The sequence below is a fragment of the Anopheles arabiensis genome, chromosome 3 (genome assembly GCF_016920715.1).
Source record: "Anopheles arabiensis isolate DONGOLA chromosome 3, AaraD3, whole genome shotgun sequence".
NCBI lineage: Eukaryota > Metazoa > Arthropoda > Insecta > Diptera > Culicidae > Anopheles > Anopheles arabiensis.
Window position 1 is genome coordinate 27307664 of NC_053518.1, and position 14734 is coordinate 27322397.

Below are 14734 nucleotides of genomic sequence, written 5' to 3' on the forward strand. Positions count from 1 at the left end.
GACAAAAAAATACAACGAAATGGAATGCCTGATCACAAGCACATTAAACCACACGGTTCCTGTTGACTCCGACCGATTCCGATTCCGGTCGACTCCGATCGACTCTAGACCACTCCGAATGACTCCGACTCCGATCGATTCCGGCCGCAGTCGGATCGTAGTCGTGGGTGCGCTCCGGAAAACACATCACTACAACACACACACACGAGAGTGAGGAAACAATGCTAATCTTAACTAGAAACTATAAACAATGATTGTGTTTGATCAACAGTAGAAGAATTATGATCGTTTCCTCGAAACGTTGCCTTTAAATAACCGAATCTGACGGGCAATACGGTTCCGGTTTAGTTCAAATGACTAACCTCTCTCTTTCTCTGTAAACGCACAAGGTTACCATACTTGTAAACCTCCGTATACCCACCTTGCACATTGTGTACTTCTCGTGCAATCCCGCACTACTTCGGTGTGGATCGAATTTCGCACCCGCAAAAAAAAAAAAAAACAAAAAACATAGTCAGCACTGATGTATCGACGTATTTCGCTGCTGTCAATTAGGACATTTTACACGCGGTCGTTAGGTTCGAAATTTACCTTCATTCCACACACGAATGTGTGTTGTGTGGTGCGTTGTTGTTGTTAGACTGTCCGCCCGAAAACGCGGCTTTGGTGTTGGTGAAACATACTGCAAACCGACACAACACACTAAGACCCTGCCGCCATTAGGAGAGACCTTCGGGATCAAGTGGTGGCCCAACAACTGCTCGAGATCTGTTTTGGGTACGAGTTTCTAATCCAGAGCGAACGAAGAGAGAGAGAGAGATGGAGAGCAATAAGCAAAGCAAGGCCCTAAGCACGCTATCATCGTGTCATGGGTTTGATTCCGTGAGTTGTTCCGTTTCTTTCTAGTGTTATTCCCATGCGTCACCGTCAGGTTTGCCGCCTCGTGGTTATATTATTTGGGCTGTCAAAACGAGCGCGCGTCGACGTCGTCAGTTTTACACGCACCCAACGCGGCTCAAACGCGCGATAAAAGGTGTTAATCGTGCGCGCAGTGCAAAACCTCTCGTACAGGTGAATATAGAAGTAAAGCCCGTAGCGTAGGTAGTGTAGCCAAACACCGCGTGTGTGTGCTCTCTTGCTTCGTGGACACACAGTGGTCAGGGTCAGGCTTCTTCCGCCTTCTATTTTGTTGCGCCGTCGACGCCGCCACGATCTGCGAGAGTGCGCGCAGGCGAACGAGAGAGATCGGTGATGTTGTTGTGGCAATAATCGGTCAGGTTAGGGTAGCAAATAGCGAAACAAACGCTATACACCAACATGTGCTGCCAGGAGCGAAAAGGCACAAGCACCAGATAAGAGAGTGATGATGATGATTCTCCCTCTCCAAACGCCGGCTCGCGTGTGCGCTTGTGTGTATTATTGCGCGTTTGCTAGTACGGCGCGGGTTCCACGCAGTTCACCATACGGTCGCGGGCCGACCAGACCAGCGTGATTCGAGCGGGCGACGACGTGTTGGGGTTCCGTAAAAAAAGAAAAGAAAGAAAAACCGAGTGGTGTTTTTTTCCTTCGTTTTGCGGGGTTCCAACCTAAAAGTGCGCTTAGACCACGTGTTTTTCGCAAACACACACGCACACTCAATCGGTGTGTCTTCCGGTGGTGCAGTCACTCCTGTTCGGAGGGGACAGGTCATAACGGGCCCGCAAGTCATAAGTGTAACGGGTGTAAGGTTTTCGTCATCTTCCCGCACTCTCGTGCGCGCCACTATTACGGTCACAACGCGCGCCTAGCGTGGTTACGCGACCGGGCAAAGCGCAAATCACCACACCAGTTTTGAGCAGCGGTGTGGACCCGATAATATGGTCGAAAGCATTCTTAAAATACTCGTCACGCTGCTGTACTCCTGCTGCGTATGGTTGCTGCAAAGTGTAATGAACGAACTGTGCCTTTTTGCTACTTTTTAATTCGCTTTCCCCTGTGTGTGCGTGTTTTTGGCATGAAAAAGCATACCGGGGGTCGGCGGCAAGCAAACACACGATCAGTTGCCAATGATGCTAATGATTGTTTCCCGTTGTTTGCATCCATTTCAGATAACAACTAAATTTGCCACCATAATGGACTTCAAACAGAACGGGTCGCCAACGGCATCAGCAGCAGCAAGTTCCTCCCAACAGCAACAACCGCTCGTCGGTGGCGTTCTGTACGGTAGCGATGCGCGCAACGGAAGCTCCAACGTGCGTTTGCAATCCCTAAAGCAAAACCAGCTCACGGGGCCGAACCCTTCCTCGACCGCCGGTCCACCGCTGCGCCGAAGATGTCGCAGCGAAAGTCTTCCAATGGCACCGCTCCTGTACGGCTCGGCGGACCAGCAGCAAAGCCGCTCGAAAAAGAGCACCCTCCAAGGTCACGGCCACCATCCTGCGCATCTCAGTAGCCAACATAGGCAAAAGTTCGCCCCAGGGCACGATCATCATCCTGCCGGCGGACCGGGCGGCCTGTACATCGAATCGTTCGCCCTGCAGCAGCAACCACACCCGGGCAACCGGAAAGTTCCACTGCCACTAGCGACCCACGAACTGCTGCCCACGATCGCAACGAGCGCTTCCAATGCCATCGGCAGCAACGGGCAGCAGCAGCAGGCGAAGGAAAACGTCGCACAAAACCATCTGTACGGGGCGGGCGTGAACGCGAAGGATGTGTACATGAGCGAGCTGGACGGGCTGCGGAAGGATCGGCGCAACGGGGGCTACTACGTGCCAAACGAGCTGCAGCTCGAGTCGCGCTTCGCGCGCAACCTCGAGGCCAACTTTGCCACGCGCGCCACCATACTGGAGCGCAGCAGCGGGCGGAAGCTGCGCGCCCGGAGCGAATCGGAACCGCAGGAGTTTATGTACCACAGTGCCCACAGGAACAGTGCCGGCGGCGGCAGCAGTTTGCTCGCGGGCCAGCGCACGGCCGGCCACCACCATCACCATCACCTTCATCACCTTCGACACAGTAGAGATGTGAGTGTGAGAGCAGGCGGAAAGAGTGCTTTAGCCGTGACAGTAAACATGCCTTTTCTTTTATTTCTAGAACACACTGAAACGAACGCGTGACACCATCTCGCCGACACTCGAAGCGGACGAATCGTACGCCATGCTAACAGGCGAGGAGGACACGGCCCTCGGTAGCGAAGCGTCTTTATCGTCCTCAGCAGTCATCACGTGCGTACCGGTGCACTGTCCGAAAGATTCACCTCCCTCGAAAATGGTAAACGCAGCCGACGAGATGGATGTTAGCGGTGATCATGTGCTATCCTCGAGCAGAACCGTCGCCGGCCACCAGCAGCGTGTCAAACCGGCAAAGATCCTGACCGGCACTGCCACCGGCCAGTCCCGAACGGCCAAAGTGACCGTGCGAGCGAACCGTGTCGGCATTAACAGGCTAAAGCCCAAACTAGCCAGCACACTGACCAGCACCGGCGTGGTCGGCACGTCCGTCCCGGGCGAAACGAAACGCAAATCGGCCTCCCCGCAGCCACAAGCCAAGGGCACCGCCGGTTCGTCCATCATTGGCGTGGTGCACAATACGGGCAGCTCGTCGCCAACACCGTCCGGCGTTTCAGTAGGCACAAGCGGCGGCGAATCGGTCCACACGCAGGACCTTGACGCGGAAACGATCGACCAGTCGGATGCGGGCGATGATGACGATCTGGACGACGAGTGTAACGGGGAGGATGACGATCTCGACGACGAGATCGCGATCAGCGGCGACGAGGTGCTGGACGACTCGCTCACCGACTCGGAGGATAACTATCGGTCGTATTTGGCCGCGGCCTACCAGAAGCCAAAGTCTCACTCGGGCTCGCCGTCGCCGTCGCTCGGCAACAGAGCGCCGGCCGTTACGTCGATTGGCAGTGTCGTGGGCGGGTACGCCCCGGCCGGTCCGCTCGCACCGAGCCTGTTTCCCTACGTCCCCCCCTACCTGACGTTTGCGACGCACGAGGAGAAGGGCCCGCCGATGCCGCCCGCAATTCACAAGGTGTTGAAGTGGAAGCTGACGCTCATCACGCCGATCGTCGTGCGCAAGGTGCTGCTAAACAGTGGCTTTAGGTTGTTGAAAAGTAAGTGGCGCTGTGGGATGGTTTGTTATCATAATTTTATCGCTCTTATCTAATAACATGTTGAATTATTCTTCTCTCTCTCTCTCCCGTGCTCGCAGAAACGAACGACTGGATCGGCATATGGGGCCGGCACATGAAGAGCACGCTGTTCAAGACGCTGCGACCGTACCAGAAGTTTAACCACCTGCCCGGCAGCTTCCAGATCGGGCGGAAGGACCGGGTGTGGCGCAACCTGCAGACGCAGATGAACCGCCACGGCAAGAAGGAGTTCGGTTTCATGCCCCGCACCTACATCATACCTCAGGACTTGAAGATGCTGCGTCAGATGTGGCCCCGGTACAACCAGCGCAACTGCAAGTGGATCATCAAGCCGCCGGCGTCGGCCCGCGGCACCGGCATCAAGGTGGTGAACCGCTGGTCGCAAATACCGAAGCGGAAGCCGCTGATCGTGCAGCGGTACATCGAGCGGCCGCTGCTGATCAACGGCAGCAAGTTCGACCTGCGCCTGTACGTGCTGGTCACGTCGATGAACCCGCTGCGGGTGTACATGCACACGGACGGGTTGGCCCGATTCGCGTCGGTCAAGTACAGCGAGAAGTCGGAAACGCTCAGCGACCGGTACATGCATTTAACGAACTACAGTATTAATAAGCTGTCGAACAACTACGCCCAGAACGAGGATGCGGACGCGTGCCAGGGCCACAAGTGGACGATCAAGTCGCTGTGGTCGTACTTTGCCGAGCAGGGCATCAATGTGGATCGGCTGTGGGGGGCGCTGCGCAATCTCGTCCTGCGCACGGTGCTGGCCGGCGAGGGCTCGATACACGCGATGTCGAAGGTGAACGTGGGCAGCAAGTACAACTGCTACGAGCTGTTCGGCATCGATGTGCTGCTCGACTCGGAGCTGGTGCCGTGGCTGCTCGAGGTGAACATTTCCCCCTCGCTGCATTCGGCATCGTCGCTGGATCTGTGTGTGAAGGGGCCGCTGGTGAAGGCGCTGCTTAACACGGTGATGTATCAGGTTGGTGTGCTTAAGCCCGTTTTGGTTTGGGTGGAAAACATTCAATTGGTTTCCGCTTTCGCAGGTTCCCCCAAGAATACCGATGGCAGAGCAGAAAGAGATACTGAAGGAGCAGGGACTGGAGGGACCGCTCTGCTTCGACAAGCGCATCTACACGACGGGATTGTCTAAGACCGAAAGACTGAAACACACCCAATTCATCCAGAAGGACATGGCGCGGGAAGATGTAAGACTTCATCCAATGTATCGCTTCCCCCCAGTGAGCTAACCTTTTGCCAACTTGTTTGCTTTTAGTATCTCAACACAATACTGGAAGAGCTGACGCCCGACGATGTGCGTTGCCTGCTGCTGACGGAGGACGAGCTGGCGCGCAGTGCTCCGCTGGAGCGAATCCTGCCGGCCCCGAACAGCTACCGGTACATTGGGTTTACCGAGAATCCTCGGTACTACAACCGGCTGCTCGACGCCTGGGAGCACCGGTACGGCCATAACCGGTCGGAGGGTATCGCACTGCTGCAGTCACTCTGTGAGCGAAAGGTACACCTGCAGGTACCGCCCAGCACGCTAAAGAAGGTAAGTACCGACGGTGTAGGGTGTACGCTGTCCACAGAGGGCATTCGCGCTACTCTCCAGGAGGTATCTGGATCGTCTCGTGCTTCGAAATCACTCAAACAAAACATCCGGCCTTTTCAAATCCAGATACTTGTTCGCAGGAGGGCACATACATACATGTAAAAAACATATTCTCTATTGTTCAACACACATCCCTACATACCCCGTTTGTTAATACACCCAAAGAGATCACACACACTCACACACATAATACCATGGACACTGCTAATCCTAACACAATAGCAGCACTACAAGCACCTACACATACCGTGCACTCCCGTGTTTACTGAAAATGATTTGCCAATATGCCACAACTCTTAGTGTCTAACTGTCTTACGGTTGGACTTGCCGATAGCCAACACAACACGCTCATACATAACTCTTACTTACTTCATTTTGTAAAGATCCTCTCAACACACACGAGTTCACTTCTTTACTTATTGCTCTTATACTTGCTCTCTCTCTACTTCTCTCTTTCTATCTTTGTTACTAGTTTTGAGACTTCTTCTTTATACAAATTACACATTCTACTCCAGTTACGTTTAATTTTTATCTTTCGAAACAATTTTCTTGTTATATTTCACCGTTTTCAACTATATATTCTACAAACCCTCGCCCTCCTCTGTACATATGCAAAACTAACAAAAAAAAACAAAAACACACAAGTTCTCTTTCTCTCTCTCTCTCTGTTTTCTCTCGCTATAACCGTCAAATACTGAACAAAATCAAAATTACATGCTTTTACTTAATATTTCTTTTTCTCTTACTGTGATCTCAAAAAACCCTTCGATGTGTATGATGGGGGTGTCCAACAACTCACCACCCTTCTCTATTGCGCTCCTCTTGTTGTCGACGAATCGAACCGTTTTTCGTACGATGCGCATCATTTTGCGTGTTGTCGCTTTTGCGTCTATTTATCAAAACGCTTCAAACAAAACCAAAAAAAAAACATCAAATTCATTCACAATATCTGCGTGGCAAAAAAAAACTATGCGCCGCCAACTATGTGATCTCAAACAAAACGCACTGGGGGCGGGCACTTTCGTGTTGCTGTGCACAACACGATCACACAAACCGCCGATGCGCATGCACACGCGATGCGCGCACTAAAAACAAATGTGTGAGCACAGGATATTTGGTCAGCGTTCCGAGCTGCGTACTGGCGTTGTCGAACGATACAGGGTCGTAAGTGTGACATCACCTTTGTTTTTTTTTTTTGTTTACAGGTTGCTTTTCATTTTTGGCATCTTTTTTGATGTTTTTGTGCTCTTTTTGTTTTTTTATTACACTTTGTATAATTTATTTTATTGTTTTGTAACCCTTTTGTTTTTGCGTACCTCACTCCGCACAGAACGCGGCAGTGGTTTGGTTTTATCATTGAGTTTTCTTTTTTTTTTAATTACCCTTTTGAGTGAAATAGTTTCTTTGAATTTTCTATGATTTTGTTTCTTTGTCTTCTTTTGCTTTTTCTAACCATTTGAAGAAGCATTTTTTGGCAACCGAATAATTGTGTTTTTTTTTCTTTTAACTGTCGAATTGAATTCATCCCGTTCTAGGAAGCGTAGTGTTGTGTTTGGTCGATTTGGAATCTATTTGCGATTTGTTTGAATTGAACACTAGACGCCCGACTTTGTAAATCCAATAATAATAATAATAATCATATCGGCAAGCTTACCCGTTGCAGTTTGTAAAGATTTTTTTCTTATAGTGTCGTTTGCCGTTTGTGTTTAAACACTCCTTAGATTGTTGCTAGTAAGAATGAATTTGCCGAGATTTAGTGCGTGAGGTAATTTCGTTATTTTTGACAGTTCGACACACTCTTCAATGATATTGTTATTTAGCAGACCAGAGTATAAAATAGTTGCTCTGTGTATTTTCCCTTAGTTCTATAGATTCGTTTCATTTTCTATTTCTACTACATTACGATGAACTTTTATGTATTTATGCTAGCTTACATTGAATCGATTCTACCTGTGCGTGCATCTTACATTAAAACAAAATGTCACTCGAAAAACTTCAACCGTTGATACTAAACCGATACAACACGCCTAGCAATTAAATAACAATTTCTATATTGTACTTCCTCAACACGATCGTGTGCCACATATTTCTCATAATCTTTTTTTTTTTTGAGGTTAACAAACGACTAAACCTCGTTGATAAACGATTTCTCTTTTCTTCTTCCTTTTTCTAAACTGCACTTCTACAATCAAATCTCTGCTCCCGCTGTAGGCGATCGAAGATATCATCGAATCGATCAATAACGGCGGTAACAATATTTGGGGTGTTGCAAATCCCTACTGTTGAGCTGTTTCCAAATCCACCCCCAAAGCCGTGCAACCCTATCCCCCCCCCCCCTCCCAACATCCCACGGAATGCCCACCATCGGGGAATGAAGCGATGCGATCACACTTCGTTCTGTTACGATCAACCCTTTTATCAAACCTGAAACCTTTTAGTTCCATACTCGCTCTCCACATCGTTAAAATACGCCCTTGCGTTGCCCTGTTGTGTCGCTGTTGAATTTGAACACACCCGCCACACTTGTTGCGTTCCTTACTCCCGCGAACACCCCCACCCCCTCCCCTTTCTTCTCCGATCAGGTAATATCGATCGTGTAATGTGTGTAAGCTACTCCGTTGTTTAGATGTGCAGTGAATACTACGCTACCCAAACCCGCTAGCCCTGTTTTCTTCTCGTATTGTGTTACTAGCCCTTTTTTGTTCTTGTGTTGGACAGTTCTGAATTCTTCGTTCTCTGGTAATCGTTCGAAAACGTTAGAGCAATGTTGGAAAAAATAGTTTTCCTTCTAGTGTTGAACATTTGTTTAAGCGTTTGGTTTGGTTCGTCACTACTAGCTCTATAGCCGTGTGTGGATCTCTCTTTCTCTTCCCCTCTCTCTCTCTCTCTCTCTCTTTCTCTTTCTCTCTCTCTTGTCACTAGACTTTCCCATCGATCTTTGTTCGGTTGAACTGGATTCATGCCTCCGTGAGGGATGATAAAACATTGATTAACAATTAACAATATCGAACCACTTTACGGAGGTATGAACATTCCGGTCCTAGAATGGTCATGTTGTACCATCGAATATTTCTAATTATCTAACAAAGAATGATGGTGTCCCGGAAATAGTTGCAATAGTTTCTCTCTTACTTCATTTGAAATCATCATCCCCGTGTCACGATCATCACATTACATTTTACATATCTAGATTTATAACAATAATAAATCACTCATCATCAGTGCTTCAAAATGTCATAAGCATCACGAGATGTGTACCAACGAAAACAATGACCATGTCTGTGGTAGCTTGATGGTCATTGCTGATATATGACATGCCGAACACGACATGCGAGAGCTTGAGTCAAACCCGATACTCTGACTGACAAGCTGAGCTTAATGCCGGCCAAGCATTATCATGATTTTTCTTGCTGTGAACAGTGCTGCCAAATGCCACTATTTCGGTCACCTACACTCATGCCTGAAACGAAGCTCAAATCAGCTCACGTAATCAACTGAGATGATCAGAGGTGAGACTCAAATAGTTACTGGATCAATCACATGCTTGGTGACATTTTGTTTAGCGTCCAACTCTTGGCCACTCACTTGGTCACGACATTTTCTGTCGATGATAATCACGACATTCTTGGAATATACTTGGCGTGTAGTTCCAAGCAAAATAAAATGAGCATTCTTTCGATAGAGTGAGAATTTGATTTTCTGTCGGGTCAAACAGAGTGAGAAACCATGCTCATTTTGTTTCTTGGAACCACTCGCACACACCCCATATCTCTCATGACTATCGTGATGATCACCGACTGAAAATGTCGCAACCAAGTGACTGACCATGAGTTGGTTGCACACAATGTCACCAAGCATGTGATAGTCGCAACAACTGTGTGAGTCTCGTCTCTGATCATCACAGTAGAGCTCGTGACGCTGATATGATTTTGTTTCAGCCGGAATTTGTCATGACTATGTGAATGAAATTTTGCAGAACTGATCACAGTTAAAAACAAAGTCATGAAAATGAGACTGACCAAGCGATGGTCGCAAAAATGTCACGAAGCATACATTGGTCACACCAATCGTTTTGAGTATCACCTCTGATTATCACAATTAACTACGTGACGCTGACATGGATTTGGTTTCAGTCAGATTTTTTACGACATTAACAGTGACATTTTGCAGCACTGCTCATCATATCTCAATGCGTATCGTACTCCCTGTTTGATCGATGTTGTGAAAATATTACAAGTGTTGGTTACTTTCCCAATACCTTAGCACCCCTTCACCGTCACTATTTGTCGCCCAAATAGTCGAATACGTTTCATTTCATCGTATGTTACAAACTCTCATCATCATCATCATCACTATCATGCTAGGACGTGTTTGTGTCCTTTTTTGTCATTAAAAAAAGCTGTTGTTAGGATGTTAAACTAAAAACCAACCAGCCACTCCAAAACGTAAAGCTCTCGCATCCTTTTCTAGACCACCTACTTCTTAATGCACAAACAATCCTTTGTAACATTTGTATCCTTTTCTATACCTCTCTTTTCTGCCGCTTCTTGATCATATGCCTTTGCTCCCGGACGGACAGGACTGCAACAATAAACCACAAACGGATAGTACAAACAGTGAGAACGGCTCGCAGGACAGTGGCATCCACACGGAGCAGACCAGCCTGTCCGAACTGCCGTCCCAGGAGTCGTCCTCCATGTACCAGTCGCAGGAATCGATCGACCAGCTGCCGGAGGATACGCCTCGCCGCAAGCCGATCCCGACGGCCGCGGTGACGACCACCACCCCCAACGGTACAGCCGAACCGCCGGCGACCGCGACCGACGAACCGCCATCATCGCTCGTCGTCACCGCGCAGCCCATTGTAATCCGTGCCATTTATCCACCGGGTAGCAACAATCTGCTCAGCACCCAGACGATAGAGGTTCCGGTCGCGGTCCTGGCACCGGCCGCCGAACCGACCGGTGCATCGCGCGACCCGGCACCGACGATCGAGGGTGACAACGGTGACGACGGCATTCGGTTGGGTGACAAAATTAAGCAAATCCTAGACGACGCGTTGCTGCTGAAGCAACAAGAGTGTGGCGGCGATACAGAAAACACGATCATCGTACAGGAATAGTGGTGTACTACAACACCCACCCGGGGGGCGGGTGTAGTAGCAATGGATGGGGACTCCCGTTCAGTTCGAAATAGAAATAGTTTGCATGCTTGTTAAACACATACACACACAACACACTCTGTGTTCAAAAAATCATTGTTCTCTCCTTTGACTGTAGGCGATCTTGCTCTTCTGCCCATTATGTACAAGGGTGTGCGGTGTGTACTCACCCGTTGCCCTTGTTCGGGGTGTGTTCGCTGTCGATGTAATAATGGGCCAGTTTATACAAATTGTGATCAGTAAGGTGTTTTCTAATAATAGTAGCGTGAATCTGCCTATAAACTTATCTACTAAAAACGATTTTATGAGAAAAGAAAACGCAAAGCCCTTCCCCCAACAAACTCTACTTTCCACGTTCGCGACGCGTGGTTCAATGCTGCACTCGATCGAGGAGGGAGCGACAAGGTAGGAAAGAAGCAAAACCCCAAGTAGGCTAAATTAAAAACGGGCTGTAGCGTGCGACAACCGACATGTGTGCGTGTGTGTATGTCTGGTTGTTAAAATATTCAAACTTAAGCGATTGATAATAATTGGCAGTCACTCCGAAGGGTGACTGTGTCGTCCCCCCTTTGCTTAGTGACACACGCGCTAAGGTAAACTGTGGACTCGTGTGTTAGATGTTAGACGATCGCGTGATGTCGTGATTTAGAAGGATACACACAACTCAAAACAAAAACGAAAGTAAAGACACAGGATGGTAAAACTTGGTTAATGTTACTAGGAAGCGATTGAAAAAAAAAAACACATTGATTGAAACTAGAGAGACCTACAGGGATGATTTTGTTGTCCCCATTTTTTTTTTTTTATTTAAAATAATCCGAAATTCATTAATTCTTCGTTCGATGCGTTTCAAAACTTTCACAACATATTTCAAACTCATGTTGTTCTTTTACAGATACTTATCGTCAGGATTACAAGAACAGAAATTTGAAATAGCTTCCGAAAAGTTCCGAGAAAAAAAACCCATCTCCAGCAGCTCGTGTGCGAGAACTACTTAAAGGTAAGGATAAATAATACGATAAACAATGGCACCAACACTTTCCCTGCACCTCCCCCCCCCCCCCCCTAATGCTCTGCGCTTACGTTTTCCTTGTCGTACCAATCGGCTTGATCGTCCGCCTGTTTGTTGGTGCGGGCTTTCTCCTGCCCGCCCATCCGCTGCCGGAGCATCTTGTTCTCATCCGCACACTTGTTCGTGATGACGCCCCGCACATGGCATTCCTCCACGTTGCACTTCTTCATCACGTACTCGACAATGTCGGCCACCACCTTCGGCGGCAGCGCTCCCTTCACCGGCCGGTCCACCTCATTAATCCGGGCCGGGCACGGCCGTCCGCTGAGCGAACAGGAGGCCAGCGTTTCGCGCGTGAACAGCATCTGCAGCAGCTTGCGCGTACCGAACTTGTAGCTGTGCCATCGGACAGCTTCCAGGGCACGCTTCGGCACCAGCGTATTGTTGCTGCCGAGCGGGACCTTCTCTGAGGTGGGATCTAGGTCTAACATCACCTTCGCCGGTTTATTTACGCTGCGGCGGGCTGCCGTACTGCTGGTGCGCGTACTCTTCCTCTTACCGCCGCCGCCGCCGCCCTGTTCGGCTTCACTGTCCTGCAACGAATCGTTCCAATCGTCCCGGATCAGCTCCTGCACTGCCACCGCCGACGACGAGTTGGGGCTGGAGTTGCCGATCGTACTAACGATCTCGTCCTCAAACTCCACGAACATGGTGGTGGTGGTGTTGTTAGCCGTCGATTCGGAGCACGATTTCGCGATCGAATCGTCCGCGGCGGCAGTGGTCGTCGTGTTGCTGCTTGTCGCGGCGACCGAAGACGATGTCCAGCTCTGGTTGCTGTTGGAAGTGGTGTGGTCCGGTTGCTGCCGATCCACGTCCGCGATCCGTTTTACGCTTTGCAGCTTGAGCCACTGCTGCGAACCGTTCTCTTTCAAACTGCTCACCACAATGTGGTTGTTGTTGGTGCTGGTAGTCTCATAAAAGACGGTCCCATTGCTCTCGGGCACCACATTTGCCACCATGACGTCACTCGAACGTCCCTGTTTGCCACTCGGCTGCTGTTTCTTGTGCAGCTCCGTCAGCTCCTTCCGCATGTCCGCGAGCAACGCATGCTGGTCGACCAGCTTCTCATGCAGCTCCTGCATCACCTTCCGGTTGTAGTCGCTCTCCATCCGGCAGCTCTTCTGCTCCGCCATAATGCTTTCCAGGTAGGACAGGACGCGGGCAAAGTGAGCGTCCTGCTGCTGCGAGCCGTACGCATCCGACGCCGCGCCGGTCGTTTGCGTTTGCTGATCGAACGTCATCGGCGGTGCTTCGTGGCGCGATGACGCCCGACGATCGGCGTGCGTATAGCGGGCCATTTTCGAGCGCATCGGGAGCGGCGGCGGTGGTGACGATTCTGTTTGGTGCGAGCAGTCGGAAGAGAAGGAAATTGTGGCGTCCTCGTTGCCTGCTGCTGCTCCACTCGGCTCCTGGGTCGTGGTGATGGTAGCGGCAGTCGATAGTCTCTTTCCAGCACCGCCATTATCCTTGTTGTTGGTGACGGATGAAACAGAATCACGCCGCTGTCGTTTTCCGTTGCTGTTGGACTGGAGGATAAAGGAAAAAAATGGAAGATGTTAATACAGAATGTTCCTTGTTCCTAGCTGTATTTTTTCTCAAAACACTTACAATCCAATGCTCATCGCCACCGTACACTCGCAGTCCCGGTTTCTGGTGTGACGGTGTGAGACGATCGTTATGTTCCGGCCCTCCGTAGTACATCAGGGGCGGTAGATGATGCTTTCGCGACGAGTGCGTCTGGTTAACCGATTTCGTCATCAAACAGTTCGCTACCATAACTCGTAGCTCCTGGAGTTCGGTTTCGAGGAACTTTCTATCCTCTGTAAAAAAAGGACATTTTGGGTGTTAAAACTTGGTTAAATTTAATAAATAAAAAAAATACACAAAAATTCTGCAACACTTACCCGATATCATCACGATCGTGGCCGGCATAATGTACCTTCCCCGTCGCACGTGCACCATCTTCCCGGTGTACAGTCCGGCATCTCGCTTCCGCGGCGGCCCATTGTGGTTCTCATCCGACCGGCCCTCGTGCGAAGGAATGTCCACGATCTGGGACGACTCGATCACCGTGTACGCGTTCGGCTCTTCATTGGCCGTGTCCCACTCGATCAGTGCCCAGCAGGGCGGGTCCACAACCCCCGCACCGCCACCACCACCACTGATGTCGTCTTCCGTTTTGAACGATGCGGCCGTTTGCTGCTTCTCGGAGGGATGGTAATAGGCCGTAATCGGTCGGCTGCCGGTTGATTTCACGGTCTCCCCCGAACCGTTGATGGCTGAATTGCTACTCTTTAACACTGTGGCAGGCGGCTCATCGTCACACGCCGTTTTGGCGGGCTCGTACGGTGATTTCACTACCGCGTCACGGTCCTGAAATGTGTAGGGCGCTTCCATCGTACACGGCTGCTATTTGGCACTAGCTAGCGATGCCACTGAAGAACGAAGTGGTAATGACACAAACGCGGCCTTTGCTACAAAAGGAATGATCTTTTTTCTGTGAATAAGCGTTAACGCATTACAAAAGGCAACTCGCACACAAACACACACACGTACTGTACTAAGAGTGAACAAATAATAAGTGTGAGGTGTTCCCCCTTTCTGAACTCGTTTTATACACCATCTATGGATTGCTTTGACCCACTGCATGCGGTTGTGTTAGTGCAAGGTAAGGGATTTTTGCTCGCTAGGTAAGGGATATGATCCTTCCTCAGTGGTGGTAAAAAATCTCAGTTAGAATCTCCT

The 14734-nt window shown here is 49.7% G+C and overlaps 2 protein-coding genes across 11 annotated transcripts in view; one reads left to right on the plus strand and one right to left on the minus strand.

Annotated features, from left to right (window-relative positions):
- LOC120903633 overlaps nucleotides 1–14734 on the plus strand; it is a 29918-nt gene that overhangs the window by 13152 nt on the left and 2032 nt on the right. For 4 of the 10 annotated variants that reach the window (XM_040313173.1, XM_040313176.1, XM_040313174.1 and 1 more), the window contains exons 2-7: nucleotides 2088–3002; nucleotides 3073–4102; nucleotides 4201–5123; nucleotides 5188–5349; nucleotides 5418–5696; nucleotides 10336–11678. In XM_040313173.1, the coding sequence (XP_040169107.1) occupies nucleotides 2112–3002; nucleotides 3073–4102; nucleotides 4201–5123; nucleotides 5188–5349; nucleotides 5418–5696; nucleotides 10336–10878 (3828 nt within the window). In that variant the 5' untranslated portion in view covers nucleotides 2088–2111 and the 3' untranslated portion in view covers nucleotides 10879–11678. The other 6 variants (XR_005739630.1, XM_040313177.1, XM_040313171.1 and 3 more) reach the window with 6 other exon arrangements.
- On the minus strand, nucleotides 11911–14686 carry LOC120903635. Its single transcript, XM_040313178.1, has 3 exons — nucleotides 13894–14686; nucleotides 13598–13809; nucleotides 11911–13515 (listed from the first exon to the last, which is right to left on the minus strand). The coding sequence occupies exons 1-3, from the start codon at nucleotides 14384–14386 to the stop codon at nucleotides 11983–11985; spliced, it is 2238 nt and encodes a 745-aa protein (XP_040169112.1). The 5' UTR covers nucleotides 14387–14686; the 3' UTR covers nucleotides 11911–11982.

Bases quoted from the DNA above. Each gene is read 5' to 3' on its own strand.
- LOC120903635 (XM_040313178.1), bottom strand. From the start codon at position 14,386: ATGGAAGCGCCCTACACATTTCAGGACCGTGACGCGGTAGTGAAATCA. The intron at 13,810-13,893 runs GTAAGTGTTGCA...CTTTTTTTACAG, and splicing joins CACGATCGTGATGATATCGG to AGGATAGAAAGTTCCTCGAA. The intron at 13,516-13,597 runs GTAAGTGTTTTG...TTTATCCTCCAG, and splicing joins GTGGCGATGAGCATTGGATT to TCCAACAGCAACGGAAAACG.